Source organism: Colias eurytheme, chromosome 5 (genome assembly GCF_061535395.1).
Source record: "Colias eurytheme isolate Ceu_HAF_F1 chromosome 5, ilColEury1 Martin Lab GWU primary, whole genome shotgun sequence".
NCBI classification, from domain to species: domain Eukaryota; kingdom Metazoa; phylum Arthropoda; class Insecta; order Lepidoptera; family Pieridae; genus Colias; species Colias eurytheme.
In genome coordinates this window covers 8703889-8725196 of record NC_142984.1, presented here as the reverse complement: position 1 = coordinate 8725196, position 21308 = coordinate 8703889, and the positions used below count along the sequence as shown (strand labels likewise).

The 21308-nt window shown below is 33.8% G+C and overlaps 1 protein-coding gene across 4 annotated transcripts in view; it reads right to left on the bottom strand.

Moving 5' to 3' along the window:
• Nucleotides 1-21308, bottom strand: part of CASK (peripheral plasma membrane protein CASK) — a 155349-nt gene that overhangs the window by 13603 nt on the left and 120438 nt on the right. For all 4 annotated transcript variants that reach the window (XM_090102046.1, XM_090102047.1, XM_090102048.1 and 1 more), the window contains 4 exons: nucleotides 3912-4103; nucleotides 2764-2928; nucleotides 1800-1868; nucleotides 891-989 (listed from right to left, as the gene is read on the bottom strand). In XM_090102046.1, the coding sequence (XP_089958172.1) occupies nucleotides 891-989; nucleotides 1800-1868; nucleotides 2764-2928; nucleotides 3912-4103 (525 nt within the window). The remainder of the gene's footprint in view (nucleotides 1-890; nucleotides 990-1799; nucleotides 1869-2763; nucleotides 2929-3911; nucleotides 4104-21308) is intronic.

Below are 21308 nucleotides of genomic sequence, written 5' to 3'. Positions count from 1 at the left end.
TCTTAAACTCGCATCAGGACACGTGACCTGATCGAAAAAGCGTAAGACGGATGGATATCAAACATGCTCAACGTTAATAATCAAGTTTTCACTTCTGCCGGCACTCCCGGAGTGCAACCCATCTTTTTTTATGTTTTATACGCGAGTTTCAATGATAAATTAATAAGTTTGAACGTTTTTATAAAATGATTTTCCGTAGATTCCATTTGGTTAAAGTCACAGATAGACTATATTGTTGTCTTGACGGTGAAAAAAAAGGGTAATCAAAAATGAATCAGTCCGTTAAAAGTTTTATTTGTGTAACTACATTCAATAATTATGTAAGTTTATGCCACTTGTTTGTGCATTAAATTACTAAATATGTACAAAGTAAAATTAATTTAATTCAGTTATTAATGCCACTCTCGGTGTCATAATAATTCATCAATCTCAATTTGATGTACGTTAATTCTATTATATAATGGTAATAAAGTTTAATTACTTATCTAACAAAGTTCACATCACTCAGCGTAATAAGGTTTACAACTTGTACTGTGTGCCGCATTTGTATCTCTTGAAATTATTCCATAAACTAATGTATGCAATGAATGTTTCTGTACGTAATATAAAAGGGAACTTTTTATTTAAAGCATATTATGCATAACATATTATGTAGGTTTTTACCTAGTTTGTATTTTTCCTTGCTACAGTTATACATAGCTTCACAGGATTATTGCTTCAATAAGTAACATTCAGAAAATAATATGTATTCAGATAAATTATCTCAATCAACGCAAACGAACAGCCTATACATTATATTAAATGAAAATAAATAATAATAAGATTTATATCATTCCATCGCTGGATTATTTTTTTAGAAATAGTATTTGAAAGCATTAATATGTATTTACCTGTAGAATGTCGCCTATATTGAAAGCTATTCCAGCTTGGGCGCACGGTATGAGTTCATCCTCTAATGGATCGTAATCAAATTGCGCTCTCACGAAGATCTGCAAATGCGTGTATCAAATTACTTAAGTAAAATGAATTCAAATTATTCAATAATGTTTGTATTCCTTCATATCTTCAAGTGTCTTCTAAAACTGGTATCATTATTTTTAGCAAAGTAGTAATTATGTTAGGACAAATTATTCACTAAAGGGAACTAGCTTGTAAATATAAAAAACAACAGATTCACATCACATCAACGATCTACAAATGGAATACATGACTGAAGTAACATCGAATAATGGGTAATGGGAAATTATGTTTTATGCAATGATAATATAATGAATGATCGAAGCGATGGCAAAGAACAACAAGCGCACAGAAACGGTTGGAACCGGGAACGCGCGGCCATGCCCGGGTGACATTATAAAACACAACATAAAACAAACAACAAATATAAACAGGTACATATTACAAAACAACAAAAAGTAGCAACGGGTGTGGAATACGCTACTTACTAGAACGGGCGAAGGCTTTATCCGGAATAGCTAGTTAGAAACAAAACAAAGTTTTTAGTTTATTTAGTTAACCAATCAGATTTAGGACAAGCTCTATGGAGATTTATGTGCGCTTGTCGACTTTAATTTACTACTTCTGCAGTTTTTAGTTAAAGAGTCAAAGCGCGTTAGTATCACACAGTCTATTTAAATCAAAATCAAATCACACAATGTTTGCATTAATCTACTGTAAAACACAATTTGTCAAACTGATTTTAGAGTTAAGAGCAGCAATTCAAACAGCATTCCTCGTACAGCCCAAAGGGTAATAAACAGCGTTCTAGTAAAAGAATACAAAATAACTATGTACTTTACCTCGCAAGGTGGCGGAGCTGAGCGGTATGATGGAACTATCTTGAACGTTACGGAACCTCTGGCTTCACGCTGCAAAATAAAATAATGTTTCAAAAACATAGCGAGTTTTTCAATATTATGTTTGCATATAATAAGGTTAACCCAAATTTGTTTTCTTTCATTATCATTCTTGTTTTATGATTAAGTCTTCATTTAGATTTATTTTCCTTTTCATTTTAAAACAACACCATTAAAATTAGAGAGTATTCATGTTTATACTCTTGACACATTTTTTCATTGAAAAAATATCTAATATCGAATGAAAAGAAATCTAAAACATTCCGTCAAATTGTCCGGTATTTCTTTTAATGCCCAAGCATTTTCTTCAATCTCATCCAAGAAATATTATAGTAATTAGAGACCGAATTCTACGTTCTATAGACATACCGATGAAAATTGTTAATACCTACTGTAAGGCAGCTGAGATATCATTTGAAAATTCCAGCAAATTGATTATACGACAATAATTTAAAAAATAATCTATTCATTTTCTAGCTTTAACTACTTCCTGCAAAATCAACACATGGAGGTTTATTAAGTGTAAAGCAAAGTTTCACTCTTACGTGCCGCGCGGTGGAAAATTCCATCAAATTGGCTATACGACATTTAATCTTCGATACCCGGACCATCCAAAACAATTTCAAATCCAGCTAAATACTATCGTTACATCGATTCATCTTTGTGGCATTAACTTACTGTCATGATTTTATGTTTTTTTATCTTGTGTTTGGTTGCCTGGAAGAGATGGCTACTGAAGCCATAAGGCCGCCATTTGTGCATGTCTCGCTTCTGTATATGTGTCTTTTTCCTGTTTGTAATGGTGTACAATAAAGCGTTTTCATTCATTCATTCATTCATACTTACACGGGCATACATTCCCTATAATCTGTAGGAGCTACATCAAGTGGTACAGTAAGATCCTTACCAGCATCCTCTGGAGCTGCGCCACCGACTGGTTGGCGACGGGCGTGCCATTGATCTCCTTGATCTCATCTCCCACGTGTAGTGTTGCTTGGCGATGTATCATACCGCCGTGCATGATGCGGGCCACTATGCAGCGCCCGTCATCTGCCAGTTTGAGGGTAATACCCTGGTTTTGGAGAATAGATTGAGTTTGTGATGATGTGATTTGAGTTTTAGTGTTTAATGTGTCTACTTTTGTTGGAAATTTTTATAGATATGCTATTATATTGTATTGAGATTGATAGGGTAAAATAGATTGCTATCTTAATATGATAGTGAGTGGCCTAGTGTTTAAAGCATCGTTACAATACGATGCAATTTCATATCACCAATTTTTTTTAATATTCTTTCACATTTTTTAAATTTGCAGAATAATTCTGTTTCTGAATATCTGATATTACAAAATTTGCATTGCCACCGCAACTGGCCTTTACGTTACAACGAATAAAAATTTAAATTGTTATCATTCAAATAATGCTCGGGCACAACAAAGAAACTTTTAATAAAACTGTCTGTTTCAACAGATTACATGCTTTCGCAACGTATTTTTTTTAGCTTCATTTCCACAGCAGTGTTCCCCATTGCGGCGCTGCTAGCATCGTCTCAACGACTACTTGACCCTTTTCACATACTCCGTAATATAACTCTTTTTTCGTTAATTTAACTAAAATTGAGTACGCTTAATGTGTTTTGAACTAGCGTTAATTTATTACAGTTTCAAATTCTTGAATGTATTCTATTATATATATTATTATTATTGTATATATATTATTGTATATATATATTATTCGTATCAATTTATCACTGATGCAGCTTTCCAGATAGTTTCCAAGACTTCAAGTTTCAAGTTTAAACTCAACAAACTTGAAAGATATTTAATAAATCACAGTAGTGCTCGCATAGTTGCATCTACTAATTTGGTAAAACTATCTAAAATTACTGAACATTGAATAACAAAGATCCAAACCATGATAAGGTCACGCACAACATCCGAAACAAAATGTCTCCTACCATTTGCATCTAACATCGTACACATTTGCCCATTAACAGTGTCGGTCACACTCTCGTCGTGTCACTTTTCTTACACCTAACACCTTCCACATTCCTTACCATAGGCTCATCGGTGTTCTTCTGGAACTGCACGAGTCGCACCCTGGTCACGTTCTCGAACTCTGGCTCCGTGTCCTCCTCGTCTTCAGCGCTGGGCTGCGCGGCTCGCCCGTTGACCGGCGGCGGGGACGCACGCAGCGACTCCTCGCCGTAAACCTCGCGCGCGACCACGTCGTGCGCTTGGAGAAGTGCCTAAGGACAAACAGTGAATACAATATCAGCAATAACACATTTAAATAACGTGGTTACATAGAAGTGTGAGAGAAATCTGAATCTAAAGTATTTATAATTAAATAAATAGCTTTATACTAACTCTTACTGTAAATGTAGTAAGTATTAAATAGTGTCCGAAACATTTTCCTAGGTAGATAAAAAATAAGTTGTAAATTAAATTATCTAAGTCAAAATCTTTTGAGGAAGGATTCACATTTAAAATTTAAATCATGATCATCGTCCGTATATTATTGAAGAACTCATTCAATAATTTTCTTTGAAATAAAACCATCTCAATTAACTCATTTACATTTTATTATCTTTCTCTTCATTTTTATTCTCCATTGTAGACTATACGTGCTTAATACGAACGTTGAAAAGAATAAAATATGAATGTAACACCACCGCGAAATATGAAATAGTGTGGAATGGAAAATTTCATTTGGCTCCGGCGAAAAGACGAAAAGAATTCCCCATGTATCCGTAACAATTTTTATCTCTTTTCAATTTTCGATTTAGCGTTTTGGCATTCAACTCGTTGCAGATAAAATCTGAAGTTGCCAATATGGTCGTGGATAATCCGCAACTGTTCAGTTTCATCGTGCATAGAAACCATTGGGAATAGTTTAGTGGATACTATAGCGAAGGATTTTGTAGATTGTCGTATTAATCTCCAGCACTACCAATATGTCTCTATTGAGCAATATTTTTTGATAACGCAATATTTCATGCACTACTATCGATATTCCAAACATTTTGTACAACCACATACACAAAAGTTGTAACAATCTAAAAGGTCATTCGCAAAACGCAGTCAAAAACAATTAAACCTAACTAGCGCTTCCATCTATTTTGAATTTGCATTTTGGCGAAATTGCATTCACAAATCGCAAAAAGAAAAACCCGTTTAGCTCGTTAAGAGTATCATTCACGTTAACGAGATTCACTTATGTGTTTTATTCTATCAAGGATTGCTATTATAGGGTTTTATTACATGAAACGGATAGGTGACTGTTCAACGAATCTGTGTGTTTGTGAGTGTATACTGTTGAATTTCTGGGTGACTGGACTAATTGCTTTTTGGTCTAATAAATAAAGGTTTCCTTTTATCTAATATCGAATATTGACTTTTCTATGGGAAGTTGGCTAGGTGGCGAAATAATGTGAAAACATGGTTCAATGGATTTGGATTTAAAATATAACTTTTGATTCGTATTTATTCAATAAAAGACTATCAATATCTATACGAAAATAATCAAAGAGCTTTAAGAGCATATAATATCACAGTAGTTCTCTATATTTTAGTTTATAGATTTCCAATTTATATCCTTAAAATATTTTAGACACGTAAACGTTGAAATTAAATGGCGTACAAAGCGTGCTAATAAAAAGGGTCTTATCGAATATAAATTGCACGTATGCAGCGATAGAGCACGTTATAAAAACGTAAATTTTATGGTAAATTTTGTGGAAACACAACGCATTGCAGTTCAACAAATTAAACTTGTATTGGAAAAGAGCTGGAAAAAATTTGTTGCGAATCCATGCGTGATAGCATCGATTGGAGACTAAGGGCTTTATACGTATTGCGTATACATAATATAAAAATCTGAAATAGTGTGTAAATTAAACTTTAGTTTTCAACGAAAGGGTATGGCGCTTTAAATATAAGAATACTTATTTTAACAAGACGCAGTTAGGCAAGTACTTCTAAGAAAACTATTTTAGTTTATTAACAAATATTAAAAAAAAACTCATTCATTTATTTTTGAAGTGAAACCAACTTCTTTAGGCGTGTTGAGAGTAAATTTTCAAGGTCGCGTCATGGAAATACCGTCACGTCATGGAGTAAAGCGACGATTTTGTCAAATCTTACCAATGAAGTTTCACTTCTGACACGTGTGCTCGGCACACACGCTCTTTTTTCTTTAAATTACGTCAATAATAAAATCAATCGTTATAATCTACCATACAACACTAATAAAATATTCTTATGCTACCTACCAATACAAACATTTGATGTCCGAAGTTGTACGCGCTTGTAAATAAGCTACACGACGGTAATTCTCACAAATTATTAAGTATTCTGTAAAAACGTGGAGCCGTTTCCGAGGTAGCTAACGTGTAATCCACTTATGCAGCGAGCTTTGAAAATAATTTGTAACGTAAGAGCGCTGCTTTAATTTCGTTACAAACCAGCCACATTCATATGCAAATAGGATTCATTGTGTTTGCACAGCATCGCCGTGTCTTCAATATTCAGCGTTTATCTTGAAGCGTACATTTGTTTAAATAGATATCAGTTTCACGAATTATACCAGACGGCGGAATAGTGTAGACGGAGTATATATATATCATAGTAAGTAAGTAGGTATATGAAAAGTCGATTTTCGTGTTTTTTCATCTGCACATTGCTTCTAAATAATGAAAAGGAAAGAAGCGGATGCTACTAACATATTGATAATTTTAAAATAGCATATAATAATTTGTCAACGTAAAGAAGTATTTAGCTTAACTATCTCCGTAACGATATTCTACTATACCTCGATAAACATAAACGAGATCTGGGCTAACAAATCAATGTCCAGAACGTATCCCACATTCTAAAGCTTCAATTTACCTACAGAGCGTCTAGTACAAAGTGTAAAATAAATTTCTTGGCACCCGGTGGCGTGGTATCAGAAGTGCTCTCGATATGACACCGCATAGACTGGAGAGCGCTCGTGTAGATTCTTTACGTAGCGGCCGGCGGCAGTACGCCAGAGCACAGGAGCTAATGCTCGTTGTATTGGAAAATATTGAGTATAGATAGGTGTACATAGTTAGACGATTGGTTGTATGCAATGGGATATATTTTTCACATTTAAAACGATCGTTTGCAAGCAATATCTACCTAGATAGTACACAGAAAATATTAATATCAAACAATTATCATAGAATGAAAAGAATGCGTATCAAATTCAGAAATTTCTGATTCTGGGCACGATGTTTTTCCATAATAAAATAAACATAAAAACATTCAGAAGTCAAAACTATGAGTCAAAATAAATACGCAAATGTAACATGGCCTCGTAAACGGCGAGGGTTGATAAAACAGTAATAGTGTACTACTACATATAAGAAGCTTTCACGTACTCAACAAAACTGGAGCATTTTTCATAGTTCTGTTATTCCCGGGCGTTATCGTACATATCTAACAAATACTCCGAGACGTGACCGGAATAGTTTATGACCGTTAAGTGTGACATTTTAACAGCTTCTTATTTGTATACTCTCGAGTCCGAGACGATCATTTAAATTGATTTATATTTAATTTCTTTACGAATTTCGGAGTCGCGAAGAAATTGCGTTTCGTATTTATTTAGGCAGCATGGATTATTCCACTTGGATACACGGAAAGAATAAACAGACGGATAATAGCACCTGTAAGAACACCCGAAACGTTCTGTTGTGACAATTTTAAGAACCATTCTTCATAATGCGTAATTCAAGCGTGTCAAGAGTCCTTTTGTAAAAGGGAAAAAGTTATTGAATACTTCCACGCGAAAACGTGATCAAGTTATTAAGTGCTCCTATCGGCCGCTTGAATTTACAATAGCTGGAATGGAATTTTGATTGAATGCATATTAAACGTAAAAAATGAATTCTGTGAATCAATGTTAACGAGCCAATCGTGGATTTATGTTACCCACTGTCTTGGTTTCTTTCGACGATTTTTTTATGAAATTATAAATTTAAATACTTAATACATATTTACGACCTTTCGATCGGTTATGTATAATATTAACAATTTTATGAAATTCTTATGATTTCGTATGCATAATATCCAAAGCAAAATATTGGATTATATACAGTACCTAACATTTATACATTGCAAGTTAAATAAAAAAAAATTAACAGGAAATCTATTGTTGTAAGATTAGAATAAAATACCAGGAAGATAGAAAAATACTTCTAAAACTGATTAAAACCACGAAAATAAAACTTTTTGTTTTATTTGAAAAGACGACTATTTTATTAATTACTACATTTCTATAGGAGCTAATTAAGACTATCCTCTCGTGTCGAGCGAGCATCGATATGCATTTCAGCATTTATAACAGGAAGCGTTCCCGCGCTTTGAATTAAACTTTTAGTATTGACGTTTAATTAGATCGACGGAATCGGATGCAGGGAATCCTTGAGTTACACGCTATGCGCTGGATAATTGCAATTTCTGCGAGTGCCCGCATAACCTGCTTCACGGCAATTTAGCTAATAAGCACAAGAGATTCTCGAGCAATAGTCATTAGGGGCTTTGTGTAATTGCTGAGAAACCACCGGCTATTTAAACCTTCAGTTTATAATAACGCGACACAAATTTGCACACAGTGTATTTAATATCGAACGCAATCATACCCCAGAGACAAGCGGTCGAGGTAATCTGTCGGCTGTCTCTGGAATGCAATATCCCATGTTGTTATTACGAAACTACGAAGTCGTAAATTTGGTAGCTACGTGTTTCATTGCTTGCTGCATAGATTGGGGCTTGTGAATTGCGGTACAAAACAAGCCATGTTCATATTTGGAAGTGAATTTGACTGTGGGTCGACGTTGATATATACGCGTCACTGACACGTTACATTATTTCGCGATGTATCATTCGTGTTATGACTTGGCTATGGAAGGGCTGACGAGAGGATATTAATTTTAAATTAGCATTTTTCTGTTCTTTACGGTAAACTATTAAATGAGGATATGAATACCTTGATGGTGTCGTAAATTTCTGGGTTAAAATACATATACTTATGTACTTTCCTCCACCTTCGCCATCGTCTAATATTGATCTGTTAAAAGCTGTTTTTGTATTTGTTACTTATAAAATTGTTTTGAGTTATTATTAATGATAATCTACGCTAATTTTATAAAGAGGAGAAAGTATTTAATCGTATTTGTACATCATTCTGTACCAGCAATGTTTAATTGTAAGTCCGGAATAATAAAAAGAAACAAAAATACATCCAGACCATTTTTCTTACTAGATGTCTTACAATTAATCAACAGTTGATATAGGCGGCACGAACACCAAATCCCCGCTAGCTCATCCATCAGACAGACCTCAGTCTAAAATCTAGATCTATTTACACTAACAGCCTACATTTCCCTCGGACGTTTGGGAAAAGTGAATCACTTGCTAGAACCCGGATTACGTTGTTTATCCCAATCGCATTCAATGGAATTTCCGTAAGAGCCTTTAGCAAAGGCGACCAATTCTAAGCTTAAATGCCCATTCCAATTTGGGATTGCTAATTATGTTTACTATGTGACTGTGTTAACAAAGATTGAAATTAAGAAAAAAAAACTTAATGTTACTGGTCTTACGAAATTACAAGGCTTTCATTTACAAAGAAAATAACAGAAAATATTTAGACGCAACGTTCGAGCAAGAGAGGAATATTAACTCGAAACAATAACAAGGCAAACGACAAACAAAATACTCTTTGTGCTACTACAAACTTTTCTAAGGACACAAGATGAATTGCCAAGAACAATGGCCGAATAAACTAACAAAATTCATATTTAATATTATTTTATATTAATTATACGGAATAATTAATTCAACGATGAAGTCTAACAAAAGACAAAGAATTTGTTAAATAAAAGTAATTCTGAAGAATATTCGTTCGAATTAATTCTTCATCTTTCTTTTCTCAACATACTTTCGAGATGTTATCTAATGGATCTGGAATCTCAATATTCTAGCAACACCTCAATTCGAGGAACAAGGATTAGCATACCTAATAACAATCGTACTGTAACGGGTCTCTAAGCTGGTCTTTAATCAAATATCCTATTGTTTATGACATCCACTACATCATCAAAGCTATAGAAAGTGACAAGTCGAATGCAAATAGCGTCCAATTGGGATGGCTATGTGTTTATAGCACATGCTATATACACTGCTATAGCATTGAATTACAAACCTGATATAGAAAATACGATAGTTAAATTGAAAATAAATAAAAAACTACTGATTTGCGTTATAAGATTGTAATATGAAGTACCTAGTATTTCAATCGCTGAAATAAAAATCTAATACATAAAACATAAGTGCGAGCGATTGTGTGTTTGTACAACTGACGACGACGTTTGTTAATGTTTAAAATCGTAGAATTTGCCTGCGTCGTACACATTTCTTTCTACCATCACAATAGTCAAACGAAAAATAAACAAAAATAAGTGAACAAATCCACATTCGCCTCTGCCAGCAAATCGGAACGTCAAAACCCAATAGACACGTAACCGTAAACACGAATAATCACGAATAGATCACCATAATTGGCACAATAGAAGTGCGCGAAATCCAAAATTTAATTGCTGCATAATCTGGCTATAAATTACCGATTCGTGTTTCGCAGATTCATGTGGTGTGCACACACGCAAATAGCACTGTAATGGATTGCAAAAGTTTTGCGGGAATTTATTGTACATACACACATATATTCGAGCTCGCCTCAAAGTTACCGTAAATGTTTGTTGAAACAAACTCGCTCAAACTTTTTTCCGACATGAAAATTGTATTTCTAAACCTAGAAAGTAGTAATAAACATTGAACAATTGCGTGAATGACGTTTCGGGGTCGACGAGCCGCGCAAGGGACTCGATTCTTTGCTCTGAATATATTGTAGTGTATAATATAGTAACTGTCAAATAAATTACGCAGAACAACATGATATACGGTCTCACAGGTACGTATAGATTACGTTTTATTTATATAATATGTTAATAATATCCGAAAGTAGCGGAATATTGCGAAGTACATTCGACTTTTACATCAAGTTAACATGAACTATCTTTTAGAATGCTAAGCGACTTGCTTTTAATTATTAGGAACATAATAAAAGAAGAAATATGACATTCACAGTCATACAGTCACTCCCAAATATTTTAATTTATAAAAGCTTCCAGGAGACATGAAGTTGGTATTAATATTACACCTTAACTTTCTTTTCTTCTCAATTTTCGTTAAATAAATTGCTTTGTGTACTTTAACAAAAGCTGTAAAACATTAGATTTCCCTGCGAGCACATTTAAAGTTGACAACTTGTTTTGTCTAAATGTTTTAACTTTTATATTTCTGTTATGCATTTACATGTTCATAAAGTTAAAAGCCTTACTAGTTAAAAATAATGCCTACCTAAGGAGTAAAAATAATAAATAAGTCACCTTTTCAAATCATTTGGCAAAACCAAAACTGTATGATATCAAAACTTGTGTCATTTGTGCTAACAAAATATGTACTACGCATCGTACAAAACTGAAAACTCAAAGAGTATTTCTCAAACATCAAGTAAGATAACTTGAATAGTAAATATTTTATCTCGTCGCTTTCTTTTATGTGAACAGCATGAGATAGCGAGATGGATTAAATATAACTTCCGAGGAAATTTTACTGGGACATTAAAAATACTAATATTAAGCGTGGGGTATTTATAGCTACTGGGATAGAGGTCACATTTGAATGACCTATAATAGGGATGTAGTTTTATACAGGGTGTAATCGTTAAGTGTGCACAGGCGATTTTTCCGTAAGTATTACAGATAACAAAAAACTTTAAACTGATATCGAAAGTACTTAACCTAATGAGTAAAATGGCCGTAATAATTTTTTAAAAATAAATCGAGAAATATCAAAAAAATTATCTTTAAACCCTCCCATACATTAAGTATGAAATATGAATATCCCGTATACATTTAATATGAAAGATTTTAGCTTTCTTTTTCTTTTTTGGTTTTCTGCTTTAATTACTTCGCAAATTTAAAGTGGCATTTTCCACGCTTTTTCCGGACATTTTCACGCATTTTCCGGATATTTTCCGGGGATTTTCCGAGCATTTAGTCGACATTTTCCAGACTTTTTCCGGACATTTCCACGCATTTTCCGGATATTTTCCAGACATTTCCCTGGCATTTTCCGGGATTTTCCAGACATTTTCCGGGAATTTCCCAGGCATTTTCCGGGGATTTTCCGAGCATTTCCCGGGGATTTTCCGGATGTTTCCCAGACATTTTCCGGACATTTCCCTGGCATTTTCCGGGGATTTTCCACGCATTTCCTAGGCATTTTCCGGACATTTCTCAGGCATTTTCCGGGGATTTTCCAGGCATTTTCCGGATATTTTCCGGACATATTCACGCATTTACCGGATATTTTCCGGACATTTTCACGCATTTTCCGGATACTTTCCTGGGATTTTCCGGATGTTTTCAAGACATTTTTTGGACATTTCCCTGGCATTTTCCGGGGATTTTTCAGACATTTTGCCTGGAAAATTCCCGGAAAATATCCGGAAAATATCCGGAAAATGCCTGGAAAATCCCCGGAAAATGCCTGAGAAATGTCCGGAAAATGCCTGGGAAATGCGTGGAAAATTCCCGGAAAATGCCAGGAAAATGTCCGGAAAATGTCTGGGCAACATCCGGAAAATCCCCGGGAAATGCTCGGAAAATCCCCGGAAAATGCCTGGGAAATTCCCGGAAACGTCTGGAAAATATCCGGAAAATGCGTGGTAATGTCCGGAAAATGCGTGGTAATGTCCGGTAAAGCGTGGAAAATGCCCGGAAAATGCCCGGAAAATGCTCGGAAAATCCCCGGAAAATATCCGGAAAATGCGTGAAAATGTCCGGAAAAAGCGTGGAAAATGCCACTTCAAATTTGCGAAGTAATTAAAGCAGAAAACCAAAAAAGAAAAAGAAAGCTAAAAATCTTTCATATTAAATGTATACGGGATATTCATATTTCATACTTAATGTATGGGAGGGTTTAAAGATAATTTTTTTGATATTTCTCGATTTATTTTTAAAAAATTATTACGGCCATTTTACTCATTAGGTTAAGTACTTTCGATATCAGTTTAAAGTTTTTTGTTATCTGTAATACTTACGGAAAAATCGCCTGTGCACACTTAACGATTACACCCTGTATACCTTTATACACAATTTGTGAATGGTTCAAGTTAATGACGTCATAAATTGTTATAACGCATAACATTAAAACTTTTAACACTCATCGGCGCTATTCAACGACCGCGAATGCTGTTCGGCGCAGACTGTAAAACCGAGCATAATAACAATTTTATATTACGGGCGCACAATTTTGTCTAAGCGTGCAAAATAGTTAGCGCTATTGTATTCTCTTTAAAATTGGGTGTAAAGAGACTAAATAATGCGGCAACGCTCTACCGCTCTGTGTGGAATTGTTACCATAAATTCGAGGTATTTTACAGATAAGCCCACAGCGCATGAGCGCCTAAAGTACATTTGGAGCAATTTTTTCTACGATAAATCGCGGCCAAGTGCCATTCTGTATGTGGCCCTGATGGAAGATACCGGAACAAGTGTCATATAAAACGAGAGACTTATCCCGTTTTTGTTGTATATACAATGTGCTATAAAATGGACATGATTGATATCACATCGCATGTTGTTAAGCTATACGCTTGCAGCTATCGTAATTCGTAATATTTTAACACATTTTCTCAACAAGATGTTTCAATTAAGGCACCTTGCTTTGCAAAAAGAAAAAAAATGGACTCTGTTATTATAATCGTATCTGCTTAAACATCTAATTCTGAGAACGTATTTAAAATTTACGCTCATTATTACTAACGAACTTAGTTGAATTTGTTCCAATTAGAATAATTTTTATGTAAGTATCATTTTTTATCAAAGCCAGCCCTTAATTCAATTGAGATGAATCGGGATAAAGTATCCAAATTGATGACGCAGCATATTCAACATCATCATTTCTTTCAGTCAATCAACTAAAAAGTTAATATATTAGTTCGAGGTACGACATGTTAAGCAGATAAATGGATAGAATTTCTATTAATCCCGGGATGATTCCGCAGAAAGATATGGGAAATGTCCCCTAATGGAGACAGATAGGAAGGTCTGTTGCCAATCGTCGGAAGTAAACTAGTGATCATAAGTCCTGAGTAATGATGTTTGGTAACGTTAATGTAACATTTAACGACGTTTTTATTGGAGGTTATTTGAATAAAACTAGAAATGCTCCGGGGAAAATAGTTAATGCTCGCTTCTAAAGACTATGGCTCGAGATTTCAAGTTAATGACTGCGGTCAACTTTCCACTACTAAGATTACTTCTAAGTCGTAGAAAAGGACGAGGTTTTCTTTGTGAAAGTACTACAATGGAACATTACTAAGCCCTGAATGTGAACACTCGTGCTTGACTGATTTTGTACCGAATGCCGTATTACTGTATCTTTATTTTAATTTTCTCGTGCATATGCATTTCGTTCGCTTTCTTAATTAGAAACGAAATTCACTTTGAAGCGTCGAGATTAATTATTTTTATGAATGAAGCGCTTCTATAATGACGTCGCATAGATAAACATTTATTGGATTTATCTCTTAATCCGTGCAACGCAGCTGACATTGATAAATAGGTTCAGGCGGGAAATTGGAACTTCAAATCGGCGACTCCTAAATTAACGACGCTTAATGATAAATTATTGCTTTGAGAAATGCGAATAAAAGAAATAGTTATCTTGGAATACACAATACGTCTAGCCAATGGTCGCGAATGATGATTTATACAGTCGATGTATCTGTCTAGATATTGACTGAAAAAGCGACCTCGAACTAGTTATTCGCGTATTTTTCGCGATATTTCTTGAATCTTTACTCTTTAGTGTCAACAAAGTCGCCTATTGTTTTGACTGGAAAATGAGAGCAGCCGGTCATCATCATTTTCAAATCTTGCATATGGTAACACGTGCGTTAATTTTAATTGCAACTGCATATAAAAACATTACATACGTCACGCATAAGATAAGCATGTTTAATGATATGATATTTAAAATTTGAATGAAAAGAATTTCCGCATGAAGTAAATACCTACATAGAAATAATCGACATTTAGAACTAATCGAATATCGCATAAAGGCGATTTCTTACATACATTCCAGCGCAAAATATAAAAGCAAACAACAAACAACTTTCAAGATGAAATAAACCCCAGTTATCAATAGATACATTTATCGTGTGCCCATCCAAGTTTTAGAAACAGAAGATAGCAGCTATAACAACGCAACGACCCACGTACGTACGGACTACAGGAATGCAGTAACTACATAGACTTGTTATGTTCCAGGTCAAAGCCTGCATTATAGCATGAGTTTTAGAGCGTTACACCACCACGTATTTACGTCTATTACTGAGGGTATATTTCATGTGAATAAGTTAGAAGATTTATTGCTAGAGCCGACACGTTTGGTGAAGGATTTGGGTTGGACCCTATGTTATTAATATGGACCGGTAATGAAAAGTTACTGTGACAGTCACGTGGACAACTGTTGTATAATAAGGTAAGAAGTATAATAAAGATTACCAACCTTAATTATAATATTGGAAGCGGGCTTAAAACAGGTAGGAATAAAAGTTTAATTCTAGTTTATTCTATCATTGTAGGTATATATTTATGCTTATTTATTTTAACGTTATTTTATTGAGAGTAACTGAAGTTTGCTAAGTGCATTGCCGTTAGAATTGCAGAGAGGTTAGAAAGCTGATAGCTTTAACAAAAAGCAAAAGAGAAAAGTAGAAAACCTATGCATTTATCCTTAACAGGATCAAGAGTGAAATCTCAATTCGACTTTGCAAAACAATCACAAATTTATAGTAAACACAAAATCCACTTTTCTGATCTACCGCAACGTCTTTTTTTTTTTACAGTTATCAGGTTATCCATTTATTACGCCACATCCTATATAGTGGTAAAAAGTTCTAATAATATGAGGATATTTTTTTTAATATGACATTCTATATAGTTCCACTTTTCTGTCATACATCTCTATTTTCGTGTGTATCTTTGACAAACAAAGTAACACTTGAAACGTTCCAAGGCATACACTGAAGAGACTGTTGGCTGTCCGTATTCAACACAATTAAAACAAACAATAAACAATGGCAGTTTTACATAGCATAAAACTAGAAAACAAAAGATCGCTGAGGGCCGTGTCTGCGTTAGATTTTAAAAATAGTATTCAAATATTTTTTTATTTATGTATGTATTAAGGTCGACATTCAATTGTTTTCTATTTTATGTATAGAATTATTTTCAAATTGTTTACGTAGTTACGAGTTTTTGTTGAAAATAGGATTAACTTTTAGAGCGAGCGCGCACGAGCAACTTTGTCTCCGCAACTATTTTGTCTCTCTCATCAATTTGTATGGGGAGTTGCGTCGCTACGTGCGCGCACTTTCATACTAGCCCATAGGTGGGAGAGACAAAATAGTTGCGGAGACAAAATAGTTGCGGAGACAAAGTTGCTCGTGCGCGCACTGTCTTATCCGTAACATTACATCTACCACTTCTGAATAAAAATAAACATTTAAAAAATGCATTAATATAGTGGGATAAATGGAAAGCGTGGCGAGAAACACGTTTTAAATATTAAATAGCGCGTAAATAAACTACCTACGTGTATAATTATTCTGTCTGCTTAAGTTAAATAGGATACAAGTATTTTGGGCTCGCGCCAATACTATACTGGAGTAATTAATACAAAGTAGTAATAAATTAAAACATTCATATTCACTAAGTGGATAGTGGATACAATTGCACACAGTGCGATTGAAATGCGTCCTATAATTTGATACAAATTTATAACAATCTCTCTCAAAATCTAAACGTTCAATCCACTCTGAGTCACAGTAAAACTAGTTCAAATGACAATGCTTCTCATTAATTTGATAAAAGTTGCAATGACTTAAAAACCTTTTAGGTTTCGCAAATTTGAATGGCACCGCCGCGATTATGGCGGAGTTAACGAAATATTGCTTTCAACGTTCTTTGTATGCAAAGTTAAATTGGAAAACATTTAAATTAAACGGAAAACGCTAACCTCCGCTTACTTTTATGTTTTCGCGAATTATACGCACCAACGGTCCATAAAGATTATATTTTGTGTGTATAATATAATAAGAAAATGGCTTTGAATATGTGTAGCACGTGTAAAAAATTGTATTTTTAATATAGGTATATCCCTATAACATATTAGAAAAATGTTATAGTACCTAAAGCATTTCATTATTGATTTGTTTGAATTACACACTGCCTTTGTATAAAATAACTAAAAAAAAAAAATAATACAGCACATGATTGCGGGGCTATAGATAGTTGTGGGCTAACATGTCATATCATCTACTATTTGAATAATAACTTTAGTAATACCATAATTCCATAGTCATTATCTCTCAGACCGTTCACCACTAAATCTACCGCATAATATTACCAATTGGATATATTTGTTATAACATAGTAATATACAAAACACTGGAATGAAACATACCGAATTTATTGGACTTTTTGTTCGCAACAATCCGTAGCGCCTAATGTTTGTAGCCTTGTCTACCTTGTTTTTATTAATTATCACGTGAAATTATACAATATTGTTTATTTTGCTATTCAACGCGGTCACGGATCAAATATAATATGATAAAAATGTAAAAAATCGGTACAGGTCTGAATAATAAAAAAGAACTTGACTAGTCAAATTATAAACGGTTTAAACGCTCTCCCTTGTTTTATATTTAACAGATGTACAGCGCATCATTAGGGAATGTAATTTAGCTCTCTATCTTATCTACACTGCTAAAGGAAGTCAATAAAACATCAAATAGATTAAAGGCAAGAAACATTAACTTGAAAGAAACACGATAGTGAATGCCTGTCACGAACTATATCGATACATATTCAATTCCCGTACGGTTTACACAAAAATGGGTAAACGACGGAAGTAAACTGTACCTACGCCCTACGGCAGTCTACGTGAATATCACTCAAGCTTCATTTTTTGAGAGAACGTTAAAAAACCTGAGAATAATACTACCGTAAACTAACAGTACACGACAACAAAGTTACTTTGTAACTAATGTAGTAACTACTTTGTTTTTCTAGTGCCTTATTCGTATTAACTATTAACCAAGAAAATATATCTTTTTCCGATTGTACTTACGTTTCTGTAATCATATATAGAAGCAAAAATTTCAATAAATCTTAGAATAGATCTCTTATCATACAAAATGAAATTGTATGTAACCATTGAATTTAGACAAGGCAAGTAAAACCCCACGCAATCCAGCTCGGGCAATCGAATCGGTTCCCGCTAATAAGTTGGGACCAATAAATAAAACCTCGTTTCCCTTACAATGACTTCCGATAGTGTCCAGAAATGGACACGGCCTAGAAAATTCGACGGCCCCAGCCCCGTTTACGTCTTGTGTTGTCAATACGATTCCTTTTTACAAGTTTCTTTCACGTGTTTTGGGTACTAATGGAAACAAGCTAGCTTTTTTAGGAAGATTTTGATCTGGGACATCGACATCTTTACATAGGGCGCAATACTAAACATACATCGGAATCTATTCCAGGAAATAACGTTATTTTTACGTACTATAACAACAAGTAACAAGATAAAAAAATGTAGGCAGAGGTCTGGGTTCACCGTACATTTTATTTAATTATACTGTGACAGCTAAAATAGCATCCAAATAACACAATAGAACTTATAATTTGAAATTTAACTACCTATATTGTTCATTATATACAATTCTATAATGCTGAAACTTTGTTCCTAGTTTAAAATTAACAACATTCTATCCATAAAGGTCAAAAGGCTTTGCTAAAGGTCCATATAATATTAAGGTCAATGTTTCTAAATATAGAATATTACGCAGTATTTATCCCCACATGGAAGTAAATCAACAATATTCTATTATCTTATCGAGCGGCGTCACCGGCAGATATTTGGATGATAATTTTTATTTTACAATTTTACAGTCGGCTGGGCGGGCCACTGAAGGACGAAATTAAAATGACCCAAGCGGCAAAAATCAACAATCGATAAGCGCAGTGTTATATAAAATATATAGCGTGACTTGTAGATATAAAATTTCGTGTCATGCTTTACATATCTATACTTGGAATTTAGGAGTTATGATATGGGAGCGATGTCGGTATGTAGTAAATGTATTCTTTAGTATTTTAGTACAAAAAAGAAATATATAAAATATAGCCTTGTCTAAACGCAAAAGGGACAAAAGCAACATTCCAGAATGAACGAGTATTTCGTTTTTTAACACACGTGTAGAGTACATTTCGCAATTCGCACTGCCTAATAGAGTTTACGAAACAAGGGCGACTGGCGAAAATGCTATTTTTGTACAAAATATCGTTCTATATTTCGTATCTTCAACTTTCTACGTATCAATACCGTTGAGCGCGTCTTAATCTCTCGGGAGTTGAGGCTGGTTAAAAGAAAATTACATTTTACGATAATTATTACTTCGTCTCGTTTAACCAATAACACAAAATTGAAGTAACTCAGACAAACTGTCTTTTTGTAATATTTTATAGGGTTTGCTTAATTTAGAAAATTGATTTCACTCTTCAGTGAAGTCTTTATTCGTGTAACTATAAAACCTTTTTTTCCTTGTATCTTGTTGTAAATTGATTTTGAAACAAATAATTGGGCAGATGTGTTTTTGATGGATAGTTTAATTTGATATAACTTTTAATAAATCAAGAGATACTACTGGATATAAATGTAAAAGTTATATATACAATTAATTAGCATTTATTAAACAAGTATTGTCTAGGTTATATAATAAATGAAGGTCACCTTAACGAATCGAAGCAGATCAATCAATGGCTGAAGATAAACAAAGCAATTAACTGGGAGTGTTTTTCTAAATTACATCTATTTATATCGAGATACTATCTGACTTTTATTGGGCCGCCGAAAAAGCCTTATATCGAACTTTCCTATTCAAGGATAAGTTTATTCATACACTTATTAGAAAAGTCTTCGGAAAGATTCTGCTAGAGATATATTTTCAATTTGTTTCATAATCGAGAAAATGTCAATAAATATTATAATTTTATACAAAGTTATCAAAGTAGGTCTACGGTTTTGTATGCGAATAATTCCAAAAGAAAAAGATATCTGGTAAATCTTTGGAATATTGTATTAACGAAACGTACATTTAATACTCGTCCTTTTGTAGAAATATGAAAAATACGTTTTGTGCTATTCACATTTTATATCTCTCCTCTAAATGTACATTTAACATCAGAATTTTTATATCACTAATAATTTCGATTAAATAGCAAGCAAACTATATACGAACCTAATATTATTCGGTGCTAATACACAAACTCCAATCAAAAACAACTAATAATCATGGACTAATACGTCATGACTCGTAATTAGTAGATCATACTGATGCATACAACTAGGACAGTTGTCACCTACATCACACACGAGAGATTAACTTTTACGTAGCATTACTACGTGTCTCGTAGCACTGCTACGAGGAACATGCATCAAGTGTGGAGTGAACTACGTGTAGAAGTAATACTGTTTGTTACTTGAAATGTTTGTAATGTAGTTACTCTGCACTTTAGTCGCTAAATGAAATATATTACAGTTGTATTCGGTGCATGCAGGACAATGCGGTTCAACGGATAAATGGCGAAAATAATAATAATTGATTGTGGTGTTAATTAAATAAGAAAAAATAGACAATGGATCTCATATAGAAAAAAAAGTAAATAAAAGTAAATTTTGATGTGTATGAATTGACTGCGACATAGAGGTAATTTTTTTGTGACTCTAAATAATAATATCACGATATGTAATAAATAAAACAAGAAATAAATGCCAAACTATGCCTTCAAAAGATAACATGATCAGACACAACAGACATCTTATATAGGTACACTATACATATTTTGAATGAATTCTTACTCAGAGCAAATAAGTCAGTCTTTCTATATACAATAACGCCGACTATAAAGTTGTTCATTCACATTCTTATACGAGAATTCCTTTTGAATATGCGACGATTGCTTGCATAATGTAATGAAGAGATTTCTGAATAAAAAAAGAGGAAAAAAGACGAATACAAGATATGTACATAGTTGTCATGAGAAGTATCAAGTATATCTACCTTCCTTGTTTATTTTGATCTACAGTATTATTCTTATAGAATCTAAACTAATACCTTAGACGGGTAAATTAGACTTTTTGTTTATTACTTCCTTCCTTGTTACGGTTTACCAGTCAAATTTCTTGTACTATGAGATTTTTTAATCGCGGGTCAAACGGCTTGTTAT